The sequence below is a fragment of the Gracilinanus agilis genome, chromosome 3 (assembly GCF_016433145.1).
Source record: "Gracilinanus agilis isolate LMUSP501 chromosome 3, AgileGrace, whole genome shotgun sequence".
In the NCBI taxonomy this organism is placed as follows: Eukaryota; Metazoa; Chordata; class Mammalia; order Didelphimorphia; family Didelphidae; genus Gracilinanus; species Gracilinanus agilis.
In genome coordinates this window covers 371453408-371473969 of record NC_058132.1, presented here as the reverse complement: position 1 = coordinate 371473969, position 20562 = coordinate 371453408, and the positions used below count along the sequence as shown (strand labels likewise).

Below are 20562 nucleotides of genomic sequence, written 5' to 3'. Positions count from 1 at the left end.
TACAAAGTATACCTTCTATCAGATGCAATTGATACATTCATTAGCCTTGCTGAGATATTTTTTTCTTCCTCTTAAATTCCCATCCCCATAAATATCTTCCCAGATGATATATTTTTCACAAATAGTTTTTGAAATCCTTCCTGAACCTCAAATTCATATATTAACTTCATATTCCAATTCCCTTTTGGTCACAAATTGGGCTGATTGAAAGGCTAGTAACAATTTCTCTTTGTAAACAAATTAAGAATCACTCCTGGAGAGAAGATGATGAAAAAATACCTATTTCCTTTGTTTGTTTTCCTAGGTTTGAAGTGTTGGAAGCTATGCTTGGTAACCTTTGCTGACTAAAAGTAAGATGGTCTTAAGAGGTGACAACTTTACTTCCCCATCAAAGATGGTGTAGCCCATACTAGCAATAACTGCATTTTGAAGAGATGAAAAACAATAGTGCCTTTGTACTTACACTCCTAAAAAAAAAATAATAGCTCCTTCCTCTGTAAAGATTGGGGATTGGATTAGATAACTTCTAAAATTCGTGTGATCCATTAGTGCTAGGCTTGAAGTCAGGAAGACCCATCTTCCTGAGTTCAAATGTTATCTCAGACAGTCTGGATGACCCTGAGAAAGTCACTTAACTCTGTCTCAGTTTGCTCAGCTGTCAGATGAGCTGGAGAAGGAAATGGCAAACCATTCCCGTCTCTTGGCCAAGAAAATCACAATTGGGGTCACAAAGGGCCAGACACAGCTCAAAAACATCTGAACAACAAATTTATTTACAAAAGGAAATCGTTACTAGCCATTCAGTCAAACCAATTTGTGATCAAAAGGGAATTGAAAGATGAAGTTAATATATGAACTTGAGGTCTTCAGGAAGGATTTCAAAAATTATTTGTGAAAAATATATCATCTGGGAAGATATTTATGGGGATGGGAATTTAAGAGGAAGGAAGAAATACCCTGTCACTGTAGGAACTGAAAAAAAGTTTCAATTGTGAATTGAGAATTGAGAAAGGATGTGAAAACGAAAGCGCCAAAGAGAAGTAGAGAGCAAAGAACCAGGACTTCCATGGTCTGTCATAGCATTACATAAATGAGTCCGTCAATGAGCATTTATGAAGTTCTCAATCACTACGTTAAGGGCATACAAAGAAAAGCAAAAAGTCTCTGATCTCAAGAAGCTAACGATCTAGTGGAGGAAACAACATACAATTATGTTGTTTCAAAGTATAAACGGGGTTATTTTCAGAGGTTGCGTCTGGGGGACAGGAAAGAGGAGTCGAGTCCTGTTGCAGAAGGTGGAATTTGAACTGTCTTGAAGGAAGCTAAGAGTTTGAGTCTGAGTTTCATCCATACCACAAATGTATCCCATTCCTGGGGAATGCCTTAGAAGTAGAGAAGCGAAAAGCGCGTGGGACGCCGACGGCAACCAAAAATAATCTGGTGTAAGAATGCAGAAAAAGAAAAGTCATTAACTCGCCGAGTGGTCCTGGGCAAGCCACTTAACCTTTCTGAGTGTGCCTGCTCATCAATATAATGAAGTGGGTAGAGACCTTCTAACAATCTAAGTCCCAGCTGGCAGCCAAAGGTAGCGCAGCAGAACAGAATAGGTTCCAGCAACACATAGCATGCTGGGAGATGTAGTCTAAAAGAGGGTAGAGCGTATTGACGTCACCGGGCTTCTTGCCGTATCACGTCCCTACGCTTGCACGGTTCACGCCCCCTCTTACTACCTCCTAAACCTCAGTCTTCCTCCTCCTGGAGCTCTTGCTCAGCCTCAGAACCCTGAGAGTTTTTTACGACACACGGGATCCTAGAGTTGCTTCCAGCGCCAGCTCGCTTTTCGGCAAAGTGACGTGGACGTCAACAGCAATGGCGGAAGGAGAGGAGGCATCGCCGCCACCAACGTCGGGCAGCGACAGCTGGTGAGTGATACTAGGGGGCGCGGCCGGTGCCCGCCCACCCCTGCTCCGCTCCAGCGCCCGCCTAAGACCCAGGGGTCTGAAATGGCGAGGAAGGACCCACGGAAACCCTTTCCCTTCGGAGCCGAGAGCCGTGCCCCGCCCCTGCCTCTTCTATCTCTGGTCCGGTCTTCCTGGCTGAGCTGGTTCGGGGTGGACTAGAGGCGGGAAGAGGCTCCCCTGACCCCATGGAAGAGGCTTCCCCAGTCCCCGGGGAAATGACTCTCCCCCTTCCTTTAGAAGTGGCTCTTCTTCATCCTCATAGAAGGGAGCTCTTCTCCATCCCCCTGGAAATGGCTCCCCTCCTCCCGAACCCTTCATGGAAGTGGGTTTTTTCTCCATCCCTTGAAAAGGACTCTCCCCTTACCCCTGTGGAATTGGCTCCCTCCCCCTCCCCCATGGAAGTGACTTCCACTTCCTTCCACCTCTGAGTAGCTCCCCACCCCCATGGAAGTGGGTGTGTCATTTTCCCCTTAATAGAATTATCCAAGCCAAGTTGGACAGTGTTGGACCCCAGGACAGGTGGTGCCAGAAATGTGATAGCGAGTGGAAATATTTTCTAGGTCATATTGTGGAGGGTTCAGAGTATCAGTTGATGTTCTGAAATCTGTACTGTGACCCAACCCATGGCCTCGCCGCCTGTGCAGAGTTATCTCTGACTGAGAAAGAGGAACTTCTTCCCCTTTGTACCCTTAGAAGGTGTGGTATTTTAGTTGAACACCAGTAGCTGTACCCAAAGGTAATCCCTTCAAGCTCGTCTTGTCTTCACTGGGCTTAGTCCAGTTTCCTTTCATTCATTCATCTTTCAACCAACCAGCTTTCATTAGCTTTGAGCCACACAAAAATGAGTAAAATCTGTGAATATTTGTATGTCTTCTAAATCTTCTGCTTAGGTGATTTATGTTTGTTTGCTAGTTTTTTCTCCCCAGAAGTCAAGGTTTTATTTATTTGCTGCCCGAACACCAAAATAATTTTGTGCATGAGCTTGGCAGTTTTGAATCACTGCAAAAACATGTTTCAAACTTATGTTGTTTGCCAGTTTCTAAGATTAGTCCCCTTATATCTTTAATTTCTCTGAGTAGGTTGTCTATGTTAGTAACGATTTGTGCACACATCACTACTGTAGCATGCTATGTAATATTGGGCATTCCTATAGTAAAAACTCAAGAGGCACTTGGGATGTTTATAGGCGATCCAAGCTTATGGTATTATATGGCTTGGTTAGTTTAAATATTTCTGAAAATCTAATATACTTTACAGGTTTACCATATCAAATACCTTAGCATGCTGCCATTCTGTTAACTTTTTTAAATGTATGATTTTTATTTTGATACATATTACTTTCCAAGAACCAACACCCCCCTCCCACCTTACCTTTAAAAAACAAAACATCTTGGATTAGTATTGATTCTAAGACAGCAGGTAAGGGTCTAAAAAAAAAAAGTTTTGTCATTGTGAAGAAAATAGGCCTTTTTAAAGAACAAATAATGTAATTGAGAAGACCAATGGATGTTTATATTTATTAAGTGCTTCATCAACAAGTATTTATTAAGTGCCTGTTATATATCAGACACCATGGAAAAAGCTGGGGATATAAGTATGAAAAGATCCTTACTGGAAGTAATTCTGTGTGCTGGAAGCTATGCAAAGCATTAGGGATATGAATAAAAATTTTTCCATGTCCTTCAGGAGCTTACATTTGACTAGAATAAATTAATAGAGGGTTTAAAAAAATACAAAGTGGAACAAAGGAGAGGCATTATCCCAGAGAGAGATCAAAAAAGGCCCTTTAAGTAGATAACTCTCGAATTTATCCTCTAAGAGTTTCCTGGAAGTGTGGAGAGCATTCTAGGAATGAGGAACAATCTTATAGGAGATGGAAGCTTGTTTTTGTGGGAGGGAACAAGAATTATTAAGTACCTTTGAGCAAAGTATTGTGCTAAGAGCTTTACAATTATTATTTCATTTAATCCTTACTGTGATGCTGGGAGGTAGATGCTATTATTATCTCATTTTACAGAAGAGAAAACTGAGGCAAACACGTTAAATGACTTGCTCAGGGTCATACAGCTAGTAAGTTTCTGAAAGCATATCTGCATTCAGGTCTTCTTAACTCCAAGGCTAGCACTATCTACTGGGCGACCTAGCTGTTACCAGCTAGACCAAACAGAGGAATTTGTATTTTATTTGAGAAGCAAGAGAGTCTCTAAAGTTTCTTGAGCAAGGGAATGATGTGGTCAGACCTATGCCTTAGAGATGTTTGCTAGCCTTGTGGAGGATGGATTGAATCAAGGAGAAGCTAGATACAGGAAGACCAATTAGGAGACATTTGCAATAGTCCAGATAAATTAAGGTCTTTCATTGTAAAAATTGGAATGAGTTTGAATTTGAGGAATTACAAATGAGTACTTGAATAGTGTTTTCCCCCTCCTTTTTCAATTCCATTATTTAATAGTGCCTTTTCAAATGAGTAGTTATGTAACTCTGTGTCTGAACTAGGGAGGGGAAAAGAAAATGAACAAGGCTTACATGTCCAAAGGATATTCCTTATAACCTGTCAGAGACAGGAGCATCAAGTATACTGAAAACCTCTAAAGTCTTTGCCCATATTCGGGCTATGGTGGAGCAAGTCTTCAGACGTGGTAGTTCCAAAGATGACTTCCTAGCTTTTCCTTTTGGGTAGGAAAACCTCTAATCTCTCTGTTAGAAACATTTCTACTTTTTCTTGGATTCCAGGATGTGTACTCCTAGGACAAGATGGCCTGTTTATTGTCTATGTTTTGGGATCTTTTAGCTCAGTAATTGGTTAAGAGGGGTAAGAATGTGAAAGTAGTATTCCCTTATTTACTCAAGATTGGCTAACAAGGGAAATTTAGAGGATCTTGTACAGGATGTCAGATGTTATCTGGCTTTCTGCCTCAAATGAACATTTTGTGTGAGGTTACCATTTATAGTAAAGGGAAGACCTCAGCTGCAAAAAGTAAGGAATAATTAACATTTTGGGGATATGTACCAATTATGAATGGCTTTGGATCATTCACTTGAGTGAGAAATTAAAGGTTTTATGGACCTCTCTTCTCACATCCAAATATGATATACTAACTCATTCCTGAGTTTTGTTTGGGTCTTGTGGTGTTCCTTGGAGATGCCTATGAGACATTTGAGAAGAGATGTCCAGCAGGCAGTTGAAAATGTAGAACTGAATATCAGGAGAGAAATAAGGGTTTGGTTGTCATCTGCATAGAGATATTTGAGTCTATTGGTGTTGTTGAGATCACCAGGAGGGAAAGTGTAGAGAGAGAAGAGAAGGCAACTCAAGACTGAACCTTCTATTACAGAAATAGGAGGATATAGGTGTTATGAGTTGTGACCTGCAATCCTTCACCACTAGTCCGATAGGTAGGAAGAAAATAGTCACAAAAACCCAGGGACAAGAGAGGCATATGTAGAAGGGAGAAGTTTCCACTCATAGCTGGACTAAGTGCCAGAGAGGAATGCTTCTTTCTTATACCACAAATTGTTAACCCTTCCCTGATTGATAGGCATCCCCTTGATTTCTTGTTCTTTGCCACCACAAAGAGAGCTGCTATAAATATTTTGGAACAGAGAGGTTCTTTCTTTTTTTTTCTTGATCTCTTTTGGAAATAGACCTGCTAATAGTATTGCGGGGTCTAAGGGTATGTACATAGTAGTTTTATAATTCTGGTTATAATTCCAAATTGCTCTCCAAAATGATCGAATCAATTCACAGGTCCGCCACTAGTGTATTAGCAACCCTGCTTTTCCAGTCCCTTCTATCTGTCATTTTGCCCTTTTGTCATTTTAGCTAATTGGATGGGTGTGAGATGATACCTCAGAATTGTTTTGGTTAAAACATTTTAAATTCTTAACTTTAAGAATTAATTCTTAACTTTAACGTCAAATGTACTTTTCTTTTATAGAAAGCACTCTATTCAGAAAAAAAAATTGGGGGGAGGGGTTCTTTTTATTTATTTTATTTTATTTTAAAAATTTTCCCATGGTTACATGATGCATGTTTTTTCCCTTCCCTCATTCCTTCCCCTTCCTGGAGATGACAAGCAATTCCACTGGGTTATGCATGTATATATTATCATTTGAACCCATTTCCATATTATTCATTAAAAAAACATTGTGACAAATATGCATAGTCAATCAAAACAGATTCCCATGATTGTTCCATTCTGAAAGTATATGTACCTCATTATGAACATTATACCTTTCTGTCAGGAGGTTATCAGGGTTCTTACATTGATTAGCCTTAAATCTTTCAAATTTGTTTTTCTTTACTCTGTTGTTGTTAATGTATTATTCTCCTGGTTTTTCATATTTCACTTTGCATCTGATAATGCAAGCATTCCCTGGTTTCTCTGAAACAGAAGAGAATAAGCATTTTTTAACTTAACAAGTGTTTTTAAATAGATGTAAAAATCATTTTGGACAATTGTTTATAACATTTTGTGATTGAAATTCTCTCCTTCACTTCCCCCCCGCCCCCCTTTGCGGTGGTAAATGATCTATATAGTGCTTTCCAGTGCTTTCATGCAATACATAATTCCATATTCCCCATGTGCTAACAGAAGAAATATATCACACATAAAATAAACTCAAGAAAGAGATAAAGGGAAAGATGATGTGCTTTGACCCGCAATCAGATTCCAACAGTTTCTTCTTTGGCTATGGATAGCATTTTTTTATCATGAATCCTTTGGAGTTATCTTGGAATCTTGTTTTGCTAATAGAAAATAAGCATTTATTAAGCACCTACTATATGCCAAGACTTGTGCTAAGTGCTTTACGAGTATTATCTTCCCTGAGGTTTCTTTGAACTGATCCCTCTTTGCCATTTCTTACAATGTAGTAGAAATATTCCATATTTTTTCTATTCAGTATGGAAAAACAGGCACATTAATATACTATTGAGAGAGCTGTGAATTGGTCTGACTATTCCTGAAAGTAATTTGTAACTGTGGCCAAAAAAGTTACTAATGTGTAGATAGACACTGGCCTATACCACAATGAATTGAAAGAAAGCAGAAAAAGACCCATATGTATCAGTAAAGAACTGGATGCCAGTCAGTTGGACAATGGCTAGACAAATTATGGTATCTGAATATTAACTTGAAGGGGATCATTTCAGAGAAAACTGGTAAGACTTGTATGGACTGATGAATAGTGAGTTAAGTAGGGTAATCCTTTATACATTAATAACATAGTAAACTTTGAAAAACTTAAGAACTCTAGTTAATGTAATGACCAACCTGGATTCCAGAGAATGAGGAGTCATGTTACCTCTTGACAGAGAAGTAATGAACTTTTTTTTGGACATGGTCTGCATAGGAAACTTGTTTTGCTTGACCGTATATTTATTATAAGAGTTTTGTTTTTGTTTTTTCTTTTACTTAAATGGGAATGGAGAGATAAGAGGAAGAAAATAGATTTTTGTTTATTGAAAAAAAAAAAGAAAAAAACTCAAAAAACCTTTTGTATAATCCTGATTTGTTCCACCATTCCTCAACTGATGGGTACCTCCTTAGTTTTCATTCTTTGTTACTATAAAAAGAACTACTATAAATATTTTTGAACATATGGAAACAAAATTCTTTTCTGCTATATCTTTGGGGTATAGGCCCAGTAGTTGTCATGGAGCTTTTAATTTACTGGGGGAAAAGCCAAGTGTACTAATACTGTAGCTTAAGAGAGAACATGAGCTCCATGAGTTACAAAGAAATTGCTTTTTGGATCCATATCTCTTCTAGTTAGAGCAGTTTATATGCATAGAGGGATAGAGAGGTGTCCTTTAATTTCTACTACCATTTATTAAATATTTACCTGTGTAAAGTATTGTGGATATTAGGGATATAATAATCAAATTGCTCTTCATCTTATACTCTACTACAAGTTATAACACACAGGCAGAGGAGTAAATACAATGGAATTTGAGGGGGAAAGAGCGCTAATGAAGTTGAGGGGATTAGGAAAGGCTTCATGGAAAAGGTGGGACCTGAACTGAGCTTTGAAGAAAGGTGAAGATTCTGGAAGGAGAAAAAGAAGCACATTATTATGAACATGAGGGAATTCTATCCTGAATGATAGAACCAAGGTAGGGTAGATGGGATATGGTGTTCAGGAAATATCTGGTAGCCCAGTTTAATTTTTAAAAAAGTAGAGTGGATTAAAGGGAGTACTATAAAATACGAATGGAAAGGTGTAATGAAGCCATATTGTGAATGGTAGTAAATGTCAAGCTGGAATTTGTAATTTTATCCTTGAAGCCAGAGAAAACTATTGAAAGGTTTTGAGGAGAGAAGTAACATAGTCAGACTCATGACTTAGATGATTTTGGCAGGTTTCTGTGCTTCTTACAAAATGAGCTTATTGCACAGGGAGAGGAAACAGCAAAAGCAAAGGCATGAAGGTGAGAAAGAGTTGGGTGAATAGTAAGAAGTCCATTTTAGAAGAAACCTGGATTCATATAAGAGAACAGTTTGGAGCATTTTATAGAGGTCTTTGAATATGTCAGAGCTAAGAGCTTAGACCCAATTGAGAAATTAAAAGGAGAAGAGGCAGAATATAAAATCCAGCAGTGTTAAAATGTCACAGCTCTCAAAAGATTAGGAATCTTTCTCTGTAAAATAATTTTTTATTTTTTTAAACTCTTACCTTCCGTCTTAGAGTCAATACTGTGTATTGGCTTCAAGGCAGAAGAGTGGTAAGGGCTAAGCAATGGAGTTAAGTGACTTGCCCAGGGTCACACAGCTGGGAAATGTCACAGGCCAGATTTGAATCTAGGATCTCCCATCTCTAGGCCTGGCTCTCAATCCACTGAACGGTGCCCCTATAAAATAACTTTTATAAAATGTTGTGTTTCAGTTCAGTTCTATCTGATTTTGTGTCTCCATGGACCATAACACACCAAGTCCTTCTATCTGTCTCAGCCTTTGCTGTCCCTTCTCCTTTTGTCTTCAATTTTTCCCAGCATCAGGATCTTTTCTATTCAGTCCTGTGTCCTTATTATATGCCAGAATATTTAAGCTTCAGCTTCAGCGTTTGACCTCCCAGTGGATAGTCTGAATTAATTTCTTTAAGTATTGATGCTTACCTGCTTGCTGTCCAAGGGACTCTCAAAAGTTGTCTTCAGTACTACAATTCAAAATTAATTCTGTGGTGGTCAGTTTTCTTTTATAGTCTTAACTCTTACAGCCATGCATTGCTATTGAGAAAACAAAAACAAAAACATAGCTTTAACTATACAGATCTTTGTTGGCAAAGGAGATGTCTCTTATAGTTATTTATAAAATAATTTTTATCATGTATTTAATAATCTTCAGAAATACAAATAAAATATGGAAATAATAACTAAAATAAAAATTCTAAATAATCCCATTTTGCTAAAGGAAAATATTAACTTGAACAAAAAAGTAACTAATTTGTTTGCTTGGCAACCCATTCTATTTTTCTTTTCCATTTATGTAGTTTATAAAGCTTTATTGCTATAGTAATTTTTCTGTAATTGTAGTCATTGTTCTTCTAATTGTGTTTTCTTCACTCAGCATCATTTCATGTTATACTACTTTATATTTTTTGTTATTTTTACCATATAGTGGTAAGATGTTATATGTACTCAACAGGTAAGTTTTATCCATTGAAATGACACTTAAAAAAAAAAGATGCATTACCATTTGTCTTGAAGTACAAGGTGTTTTGAGGGTCATTTTGCTTGATATGAATTCCTGGAAATCGGGGGTTTTGTATCCCCAAAGCTTAGCACAGGACCTCGGACCTTATTGTTTCATAAATGCTTTCTGCTCTTTCTGGTCATATGTGGAGAGGGGGAGGGGAGCAACTTCCTCTGGCACACTGGGGCACGTGTGCCACACCTTTTCAAACATGAGTCTAGACTGTGGAGGTCAAGGTACTTTGAGGATCTCAGATTACAGGTAATTATTTCCAAGGATTCCTTCAACAAGTGTGCTCCATCCTTTCCTTTAAGCCTTTCCCAGACCTTGTTTCATCAGCTATATTCTCGATCTCTATATCTACCCCTTTTTTTTCTGTCTTCTGACAAATACTCTTTAAAACATTGTGGCGGAATAGAAAGGAAACTGGATTTGAAATCAAATGACCTTCTGGCTTTGAATCCTTCCTGTGCCCTACTTAGTACCTTAGGTCATTTAATTTTCTTGGCTTCAGTTTCTTTATAAAATAAGGAGACTAGACTAGGTCACATCTAAGGTCCCTTTCTCCTAAAACCCCTGTAATTCTAGGACTCCTTTTTCCTGAAGTAAATATTTCTTGTTTCATCATTCAGTAGAACTACTGCTCTCTCTCCTCTCCCTTTTACTGGCCAAATTCTTGAAAAAAATTAATCTTATTCAATGCCTTTCTTATTGTCTATTTTCTTTGCTCTCTTTGGGTACCTAGTAGTACTCCAAATTGTTTTCTCAGTGATTGGATTAGTTCACAACTCCAATTACTAATTCCCTTAGTGCTCCTGAAGGGAGGTACATGTACTCAGTTTTTCTCTAGGAGCAAGCTTGTTCATTGTAAATGTGCAGAAATTCAATTTCATTTTTTTGTTCTTTTTGTCTACATTGTTGCTTGACTCCTTTATTCTCCTTGATAGTAGTTAGGTGAAAGCACTGAGTCATCTTGACTCTTCTCTTTTCCTCCCTATTTTCACTCCCTATGTCAGTTCACAAGTCATTGCTTAACTCTCACGTGTCCCTTTCTACTGTTACTGAAGTAAGCACCCAACTTTGGGCCTTCCATTCCTTTCCCTTTACTGTTTTAAGAGCTTTATACCTGGTCTTCCTGACTTTAGTCTCTTAAGTTTCAGTATCTTTCACAGGTGATAAGTATTTTTCCTGTCATAACGAAAAAGAAAAGAGGATAATTGAAACTTTTTTTAAAGTACAAAAGAGAACAGAATGAATGCCAACCGTTTTAGCTTTATAAATTACTTGTTGAATATAAATACTTAAAAGGAAAATCAAGTTTACATAATATTCAGTTTCATATATAGTCTCCTCTTGTTCTTGTATATGGAAATGCTCATTTGACTTAGTACTTAAATGGGAAAAAATAAAAAATAAAAACCAAAACATTGGGACCAGCTCACAGCCTTACCAACTATGCATTGATATGCCAGTCTTTACATAGCAACTTCCAGGAATTGATGCAGAGTGAAAGGAGCAGAGCCAGAAGAACATTGTACACAGAGACTGATACACTGTGGTAAAATCTAATGTAATGGACTTCTGTACTAGCAGCAATGCAATGACTCAGGACAATTCTGGGGGATTTATGGAAAGGAACACTACCCACATTCAGAGGAAGAACTGCAGAAGTGGAAACACAGAAGTAAAACAACCACTTGAACACATGGATTGATGTGGACATGGTTGGGGATGTAGACACTAAATGACTACACCAATGCAACTATCAATAATATATAAATAAGTCTTGACTGACCACACTTGTTAAAACTAGTGGAAATGCACGTTGTATATGGGGGGGGGGTTGTTAAAGGAGGGGTGAAGGGGAAAGTAAAAACATGAATCATGTAAAAAAAAAAAGCACTGTTTTTAGGCCATCTGTAAACATTAACTTAATTGTTGGTGCTCTGTATTTGAGTTTTGTCTACCAACTAATGTGATGCATTTATTGGAGAAACTGAAGCATATCAATATTGACAGCCTCCCTGTTAATGAATCTAGGCATGAGGCAAAGAAAAAAGAAGCAAGGGAGTGGATGACCTTAGCTTGTTTCCAGACTCTACTGTTTCTATTTTCTTTATAACTGTGGGCCAGTCTCATAGTGTGGACCTCAGTTTTTGCATTTATAAAATGAAGATATTGGATTAGTCATTTCTAAGTTCAGTCAGCAAGCACCACTTACTATATTCTAGGAGCTGTGCTAAGCCCTTGGAGTACAAAGATAGGCAAAAATACAGATTCTGACTTCAGGATCATATTCTAATGGGAGAGACAGCATGCAAATAACAATGAACGGGCAAGATATATACAGATTAAATTGAAGATATTCTCAGAGGGAAAGCACTAGAAGTGTATATGTCAAGGTTGGGGGTTGGAGTGAGCATTTTCTTAGCATCTACTATGTGTCAGGCACTGTGGTAGGTGCTTTTTACAAATATTAACTTATTTGACCCTCATCACAAAAACTGCTAAGTAAGTACTATTATCATCCCCATTTTTTATATGAAGAAACTGAGACAACTGAGATTAAATTAGTTTTCCAAGGTCCAAGGTCACACAGATAGTAAATTCTGAGGCTGGATTTGAGTTTAAATCTTCTAACTTTGGGCCTGGTGTGCTTTATCCAGTTTAGGAAAGACCTGTAGAAAATATGATTTAAGCTGAATCTGGAAGGAAACCTGGGGTGGAGGTGAGAAAGAAGAACATTATAGGCATGAGGAAGAGGCAATAAAAAGGCATTGAGTTGGGAGGTAGAGTGTCCAGTGCTTGGAACATAAAATAGATGAGATTACCTAGATTGTAAAATGGAACGAAGTGGTGTTGCTGTGGCCAGGCAGCAAAATAAATAGAGGGCCAGGCTTGGAGTCAGGAGGACTCATTTTCTGAGTCCAAATCTGGCCTCAAGACACATATTAGCTGTGACCCTGGGCAAGTCACTTCACCCTGATTAACTCAGTTTCCTCATCTGTAAAATGATCTGGAGAAAGAAATGACAAACCATTCTAGTTTCTTTGCCAAGAAAACTCCAAATGAAGTCATGAAGAGTCAGACACAACTGAAAAAGAACTGAACAACAACAAAATCAATAATAAATGATTGTTGATATCCATCAACAAATCAAGCTACAAATCAGGACAGTATCACCTGTCAGCAGTATCAAATGCTGAAGGGAGGTCAAGAAGGGTAAAAAATGAGAAATGACCAATAGATTTTGGAAGACAAATTTTTTTTTTTTTTAGAGACAGTTGGTCATTGAAGATGTGGGCATGAATACAATTGTCGAAGGAATGAATATACACAAAATAAAGAGAAGAGAACTGCAAACAATTTTGGAAATCTGTTTTAGGGGCTCCTGAAGAGGAGAGTGACACAAAGTAAAGAATTAGAGAGGCTGAAAGAACCAGGGAAATCTGGTATCAGAAAATAAGGGAAGAGAATGAAGTGGAGGCATTAGTGGTATAAAAGAGAGAGGTCAAGAAGATTGAAAAAAGCCAAATGATTAAGGAGGTATTGGTAACTTTGGAGAAAAGCAATTTCATTAGAATCATAGAGAGTAAAACTACATTGCTAAGGATTATACTTAGTCCTAAATGAAGGCGTTATTAGGGTTTGAAGGCACCTAATTTGTAGGCAATGAGGAATTTGAGATATTGGAGAATATATAAGGGAATCATAGGGAAAAGTGACAGTAATTGGATGGAATAGAAGGGTTGAAGAGAAGGTGCTTTTAAGAATTGGAGAGGTCAAGGCTTTGTTTATAGGAAGATGAGAAGGAGCAGTGAAGAGGGGGTGCTTAAAGATACTTTAGATAAGTGGGATGATTTCCTTGAACAAGGTCTGAGATGAGAGATTAGAATGTAGGGCACAGGTAGATAGATTAGCCTGGCAAGAAATAAGAGGTACCATCTCTTCCTCTGAGACAAGAAATAAGGAGACAGTTGGTAATGAAGCTCAAAGATTTTAAGGAGGGAAGCTGAAAAAGTTCTTGTCAGGCAGACAACCTCATTCATCTTTGTGAAGTAAGAGACAAGATCATCTATTGTGGGAATAGAGTTGGGGACTTGAGGAAAGAGGATAAAATTTTGTAGAAATTACTGTGAAGAATGTAATAGAGAGTTGATAAGAGTCGAGAAAGATTTCTTAATAGGACTGAGGGTCTACCTTAGGTCTTCTAATAATAAGTTTGTTCTATTTGAAATGGATTCAGCTTTGTGGCTTCCTTTGATGCTTAGCACCCCAAGAGGCGGCAGGAATTGGCTGGTAGAGGTTACCTAGAATTAAGGTATTTCTAGTATGGTAGCTATTAAAGTGATAAGCAATTACGTATATATACTGTATTCCAGGTCCACTGATGGTAGTGCTAATCCCAATTCATTTTTCTTTAGATATGTACCTTTGATTATACTCTTAATGAGTATATATTTAGGAATATAAACACAAAACTGACATCTTGCAAGCTGTTAATTAATGCATTTCAAACTCCCTTTTTCTCTCCCCCAGTTTTGGCTGTAGGCTTAACAAATGTATGCTTCATAATATATCTTGGTGACCATTAGCCTCTTCTTCATTGTGTAACAGTTGTTGACTTACTTATTCTATATTGAATATTATGCCAAGTAATTTATTAGAATTTTGCAAACTATAGTATTCACTTAATAATCTTTCTCCGAAGAGTTTAACATATTGGAAGATCATTTGGTTTCCTCAGAACAGTGTAACAAGATAGGGACAGATTAGTATTGTTTTCTTTATGAGAATAAAACATTGATAAGAATAAGAAAATTATATTCTCAGTATCACAAAGGACTTTCCTGATTCCAAGTGGAGTGTGTGAAATAAATTTTTTTATTAATTGGAAAGCACATTTTTTTCTTCCTAGGGAAAAAGATCTTGGAGAAGCTTTGGAAACTGGAGGTTGTGATCTTGAAACTTTGAGGAATATAATTCAGGGGAGACCACTGCCTGCTGACTTGAGAGCAAAAGTTTGGAAGGTACGTTGGAATGAAAATGTAATTGAAAATCAACTTAGTGCCTGAAGGATGTTTCATTTTCATTACTGTGGACTATATAATCATTTTTGTGTTTGAATATTCATTACTATGGATATCATAGTTTTTAAGGTACCATTTCTGTTAAATTTGTGAAGAAAAAAATGTGCATATTGAAATAGCTTTCCCAATAACACTTAATACATGTGGTAATAAAAGACTTTAAGGTCTTTTAAGTTTTAGAGCTAATAACATCTCAGGCAAAAGAGTCAAGATCATAGGGAATAATAGTTACTAGGGCATGAATGAAAGAACATGTTAGTTGATAAAATATAAATCTACTAATTCTTGGATTTTAAAAATATCCATTTCTTTAATTCAATACTGTTTATTTGAAAATATATCATGTTTTCCAAGTATGAGGAATAATCTGAAACTATTGGTTTCATTTTTTTTCTCTTCTAGATTGCTTTAAATGTTGCAGGGAAAGGCGACAGTTTAGCATCTTGGGATGGTAATTTGGATCTGCCAGAACAGACTACAATTCACAAGGATTGCCAAGAACTCATTGGTTAGTATGAGAATTGTTTTCAAGCAATCTACATAAAATCTTGAAGTTATAAAAAAGTATTTTTTAGAGACTTGACCTTTAGGAGGTTTCTGGTTACAATCTGATATTTATTCAGGTTGCAAAGGACCCTTTTGAAAATATCAATTAGGTGGGGGGAAAAGTCGCATCAAGTTTCAGAAATCTTTAATGATTTTGAGGGAGAAAAAAACTTAAAAGAATTTGCCCTTTACACTATATGCTTAGTTCTTCATGTTCCTGTATTTTTGTTACAACTTAGGAGGCTGTGTTTTGATCACATATACAAGAAGCCCCCAATTACAAATAAATTGTATACTAAGATATGTATTTGGAACTTGGAATACTTGTATGTGTTCTTATAGCAACAATGTTAGAACTGATGATTAGTGTGCTTCTATCTTATAGAGGCCAGTTTGACTTTTGTATGGCTGGTGGAAATTCATTTTTGCTTCCTCTTTGAGATGGCCTACCCACTCTTACTTTTTTTAGCATCTTCTTTTTGCTTTTCCTTTCCTATTATTTCAGTGACATCACACATGAAGTAGACTATTGTTGGCTCATATGAAAGCCTGACTTTAGATAACATGGTGTATTTGGGGAATGATTTCATGTAACTAGCTGAGAATGGTGGCCCTGAGCATACAAGGCACTTCCTCAGCCACAGTGGTAAATTTCTCATGCAAGATAAGATTTGTGACCCTTAGAACAAGTTATTTAACCTCTGTAGGCCTCAGTTTCCTCTGCTATAAAATGTAGGAATTGAATTATGTAATCTTACAAATCTCCAGTTCTAAATATTTCAACTCTATGTTTCTAAGAAAGAGCTGAGACCTAGATTGCCTTTGAAATTTTTATAAATATGATGGTACTATAGAGTTGTTTGGAGAACTTTCTTCATAAGTTTGTTGTTAGATTGCATTTCTTCTTTTCAAGCCTTTTTGTTTGCATTCTTTGGCCAGATATCTGTTCAGCATTGTCTCTTAGTGTTATTAAGTTATATCACTTCCAAGTATATCTTGGATGTTAGATTTTTATGAGATGATTAATGCAAAATCTTTTTCACAGTCAAATTTTTTCTATTTCATTGACTTGTTTATGGAAAAATCTTTTAAGTTTTGTATGATTAAAGTTATCTGTTTCATCCTTTTATTTTTTTAATCTCTCCTGCCCTTTTTTTGTTTGTTTCTTTGTTTAAGTAAACTCCCTTTAGTCATGCTTATAAAAGGGAGCTCCATCCATCCTCTTCCAACTTACTTCATGATACTGTCTATTATAATTATACTGCTTATCCATTTGGAGCTTATTGTGGTATTTGGCATAAAATGTGGGTTAAAATCCATTTTCCACCTAAGTTTTTTTCATTTTTCCCAGCAATTTTTATTGAATTAAGAGTCTTCCACTTAGTATTTATGTTCTTTATTTTGCCAAAACAGTGGGTTTGTTCCACTGGTTTGCTTTTCTGTTTTTTAACTATTACCTAGTGTAGTAGGCAAATTTATAGATTAAGTTAGGCACCAGGCTTATCAGGGAAGGCTGGAGAATTCTCAATGCCTATTACACTAGTAATTTTGATACTTTGGACTTTTTAATGCTAACTTACTAATTATTTTTATATTTGTTTTCTAGACCAGCTTTCAATGCCAGAGGAAAAGGCTGATATATTACTCTTGAATGTTGAATCTGTAATTACCTTTTATTGTAAATCACGGAATGTTAAATACAACACGTCTCTTGGCTGGATTCATTTGCTTAAGCCCCTCGTGAATCTTCATCTTCCACGCAGTGATTTATACAACTGCTTTTATGCTATCATGAATAAGTACATTCCCAGGTAAAATAATGTGTGCACTATTTTTCTTAATTAAAAAAATTAACATTTATCTAAATAAAAACTTTTTCAAGTCTGAATTGTTTCGAAGACTTTTGGAATGTCACTTAAAAGTTTAAAATTCTAGTACTTTGCCATAAACCTATGTTTCCTTTTGAAAGTATACGATAAAAGTGCAAGCATTCAGGCTTATAAACAAATTCTTTTGTACTATTGTGCTATAAGGAGTGATGAATTGATTGATTTCTGTAAGAACTGGAAAGACCTACACGAACTGATGAGTGAAATAAGCAGAGCCAGGAAAACATTATATACACAGTAACTGAAACATTATGGGATGATCAGATGTAATAAACTCTACTACTATTGTACTAATACAGTGATTCAGGACAATTCCGAGGGACTTATGAGAAAGAATGCTATCTGCATCTAGAGAAAGAACTATCCAGAAGAAAACATAGAATGTATCACTTGTTTATATGGGTATATGATTTGAAGTTTCTGTTTTAAAAGATTATTACAATGGGGGCAGCTGGGTAGCTCAGTGGATTGAGAGCCAGGCCTGGAGACGGGAGGTCCTAGGTTCAAATCTGGCCTGAGACACTTCCCAGCTGTGTGACCCTGGGCAAGTCACTTGACCCCCATTGCCTACCCTTACCACTATTCCACCTATGAGTCAATGCACAGAAGTTAAGGGTTTAAAATAAAAAAAAAAAAAGATTATTACAAAAATGAATAATATGGAAATAGGTTTTGAGTGATAATTTATGTATAACCCAGTGGAATTGCTTGTCAGCTCTGGGAAGGGGAGAGAAGAGGGGAGGAAGACAATAAGAATCATGTAACCATGGAAAAAAATTTTAAGTGAAATTTAAAATGGAAAAATGAAATAAAATGGAAAAGGAAGTAGTGATCTCAAAAAAAAAAATTTCTTTTGAATAAAATACCAGTTCTGTTGATCTAAGGGTTCTTCATTAAAAATTAAATTAATTATTTGGACAGTTTTTTCAAATGTAAATGTCATATTTATTTCACAAATGAGAATTTGAAATTCTCATGGGAGAAATTAATATAATATTTAATGTTCAAACTGTAAATATAGGCACAGGTATTTAAAGAGATTAAAAATGTTTTCTCTCCCAACAAAGGATATATTCTTTTAGTTTAATTGCTTTAATAACATGGCCCTTAGTGCTGATCTCTGCAGTCATCACCATCTTTGCTTCCTTAAAGGGGGAAATCTTAAGAACATTCTGAACTGAAGCATTCCTTAGATTGATTTTTGGACTCTTACTATTATGAAAATTACTTTTTAATATTTCTAGTTGTGAAATATTTTCTGAATGTTTTCTTGTTCTACTTTTGCCATGGTAAAGCTATGATACATGTACTTCACTTAAGTTTTGCATGGAAACCTCTCTTTTGATTTGCTTTGTAGTTGGCTTCTCTATCTTGTCTGCCAAAGTATGACTTGTTAAAATGTCAAAATGTACTATATTTTCCTTATGAAAATGCTTCTATTTTCCTAGTTAGTGGAATATGTGTTTTAAGTTGTTCCACTAATGACAGATTTTTGTTGATCCATCTACATACACTGTTTTACTTAGTTGATCAATGGGATGCATATCTCAGGCAATTGGCCAGAGTGGAGATTGTTCTCTAATTCTGAACTATGAGATAAACTTGCTTGCTTAAAAGACAGTTGACTCTTTGGTAACATGCTAATCAGTTAAACTGGACACAAATGGTTTAATTTACAGTGATGATTTTTAATGTAGCAAAGTATTTATTTTACTGTGTCCCATTAAAGGATTTTACATTACTAAGTGCCTGTTAATTTTTGTCAGTTAATGTATGACATATGATGTCATAAATACAGTGATGCCTTCTTTAATAAATCCTTACAGAATTTATTAATATTTGGAAAGGTTTATCTTTTTAACTAGGTATACCTGGATACAGAAAAATTTCTGTTCTTCTGATTTTGGGTCGGTGACGCTAACTGAAATGGATATGATGGTGGTAGCTTAGCATAGAGCCTAACACAAAGCACATGCTTAGTGTAATGCAGGATTGCTGCAAGAATCTCTTGCACTTGCAAATCCATTTGATGACTTTGCATAGTATTGGTTTATCAATAGTACCAGTCCTTTGGGAGGGAGGAATTGGTCCCTGAATGGGCCAGAAGGGCTGGTGTGCTGTAATCTGCCTTACTTTAGTGGTAGGAGGTAGGGAATGAATCCATATATTAGATCATGTTTGTTTGCCATTTTTATTTTTTTTTTTTGACCTGGTAATGAAATTTTTGATAGTTTAAGTGTAACAGTTGAGTGAATCTTCTTCATTAATAGTAGAAATAATAATAAAGATGCCTTGAATTTTTTTGTGCTTTTTGCTTTTAGCAGTGCTATTATAGCTATCATATCATTTTATTTTCACAACAACCCTCTAAAGTAGGTGTGGTATTTCTATCTCTCTTTCACGCAAAGGAGATTCTAGAATTTTGACTTATGTCAAATTAGTCTGTCATGGAGCAAGAAAATTCTGGTCAGCATGTTATACCCAAAGTATGGATTCTGTTTGGTACTATCTGATCTGCATCTAAATAGTTCTGGCCAATTTCAGAGCTTCTCAGCCTCCTGGTCTACTTAGAAACCAAATTGATAACAAGGAAAGTATATGGTATACATAGTGCTCTATGATGATTGAATCTATGGATTTGTTGTGGCAGCTCTGAGTACTGAGGAGACTCTTAAGTGAATGGATAAGGAAATCCTAATTGGCTCCCTTTTTACTTGTGCTGGGGAACTGTCAGTGTCTTCCAAATTCTCCACTTCTCCCCTCTACCCCTCCAAGCTAATTTGAACAAAAGAGATCCTAGTGTCCCCTACCCCAGGTTCCTCCAGATTGAAAGTTACTCAGACACATAGGAAATCCTTCCTACAATGAATGACTGTAGCTAGATCTAGACTTCTTTGCTCTTCATACTTGGCCCTATAGCCCAAGCCAACCTTGTGTTTCTGGAGGCATTACAGAATTCAGTATTGCTAGTTGACTATGCTCAGTGTCTTGGAACTTTTGGCTCTTTATAATATTTTAGCTTCGTTGAGTTAGAAAGGGGCAGCAGAAAAGAGTTGCTACTCTAATACCTCATGTAATATCCTTATAGTGTAATTAATGAAAACTTTGCCTCTTTTGCATTCTAGGGATTGTTTCCTGAAGGGGAGACCATTTCATCTCTTTCGATTACTTATCCAATATCATGAGCCTGAACTGTGTTCCTTTCTTGATACAAAGAAGATGACTCCAGACTCCTATGCACTCAACTGGGTAATAAAGTGAAAGTAGGGACATTTAATGAAAAATAGATTTATCTAAAAATATATAGTACAATTTTTTTAAGGAAGAAGAAGAAAAGTGCTAAGTTACAGAACATTACTATTTAAACTAAGATTAGAATTTT

General features: G+C 36.4%; 1 protein-coding gene across 1 annotated transcript in view; it reads left to right on the top strand.

Moving 5' to 3' along the window:
- Positions 1 to 1865: 1865 nt before the first annotated feature.
- TBC1D23 (TBC1 domain family member 23) overlaps positions 1866 to 20562 on the top strand; it is a 48725-nt gene continuing 30028 nt past the window's right edge. Inside the window, exons 1-5 of the mRNA XM_044670128.1 lie at positions 1866 to 1922; positions 14574 to 14685; positions 15148 to 15253; positions 16898 to 17102; positions 20306 to 20429. Coding sequence (XP_044526063.1) covers positions 1870 to 1922; positions 14574 to 14685; positions 15148 to 15253; positions 16898 to 17102; positions 20306 to 20429 — 600 coding nt within the window. The 5' untranslated portion in view covers positions 1866 to 1869. The remainder of the gene's footprint in view (positions 1923 to 14573; positions 14686 to 15147; positions 15254 to 16897; positions 17103 to 20305; positions 20430 to 20562) is intronic.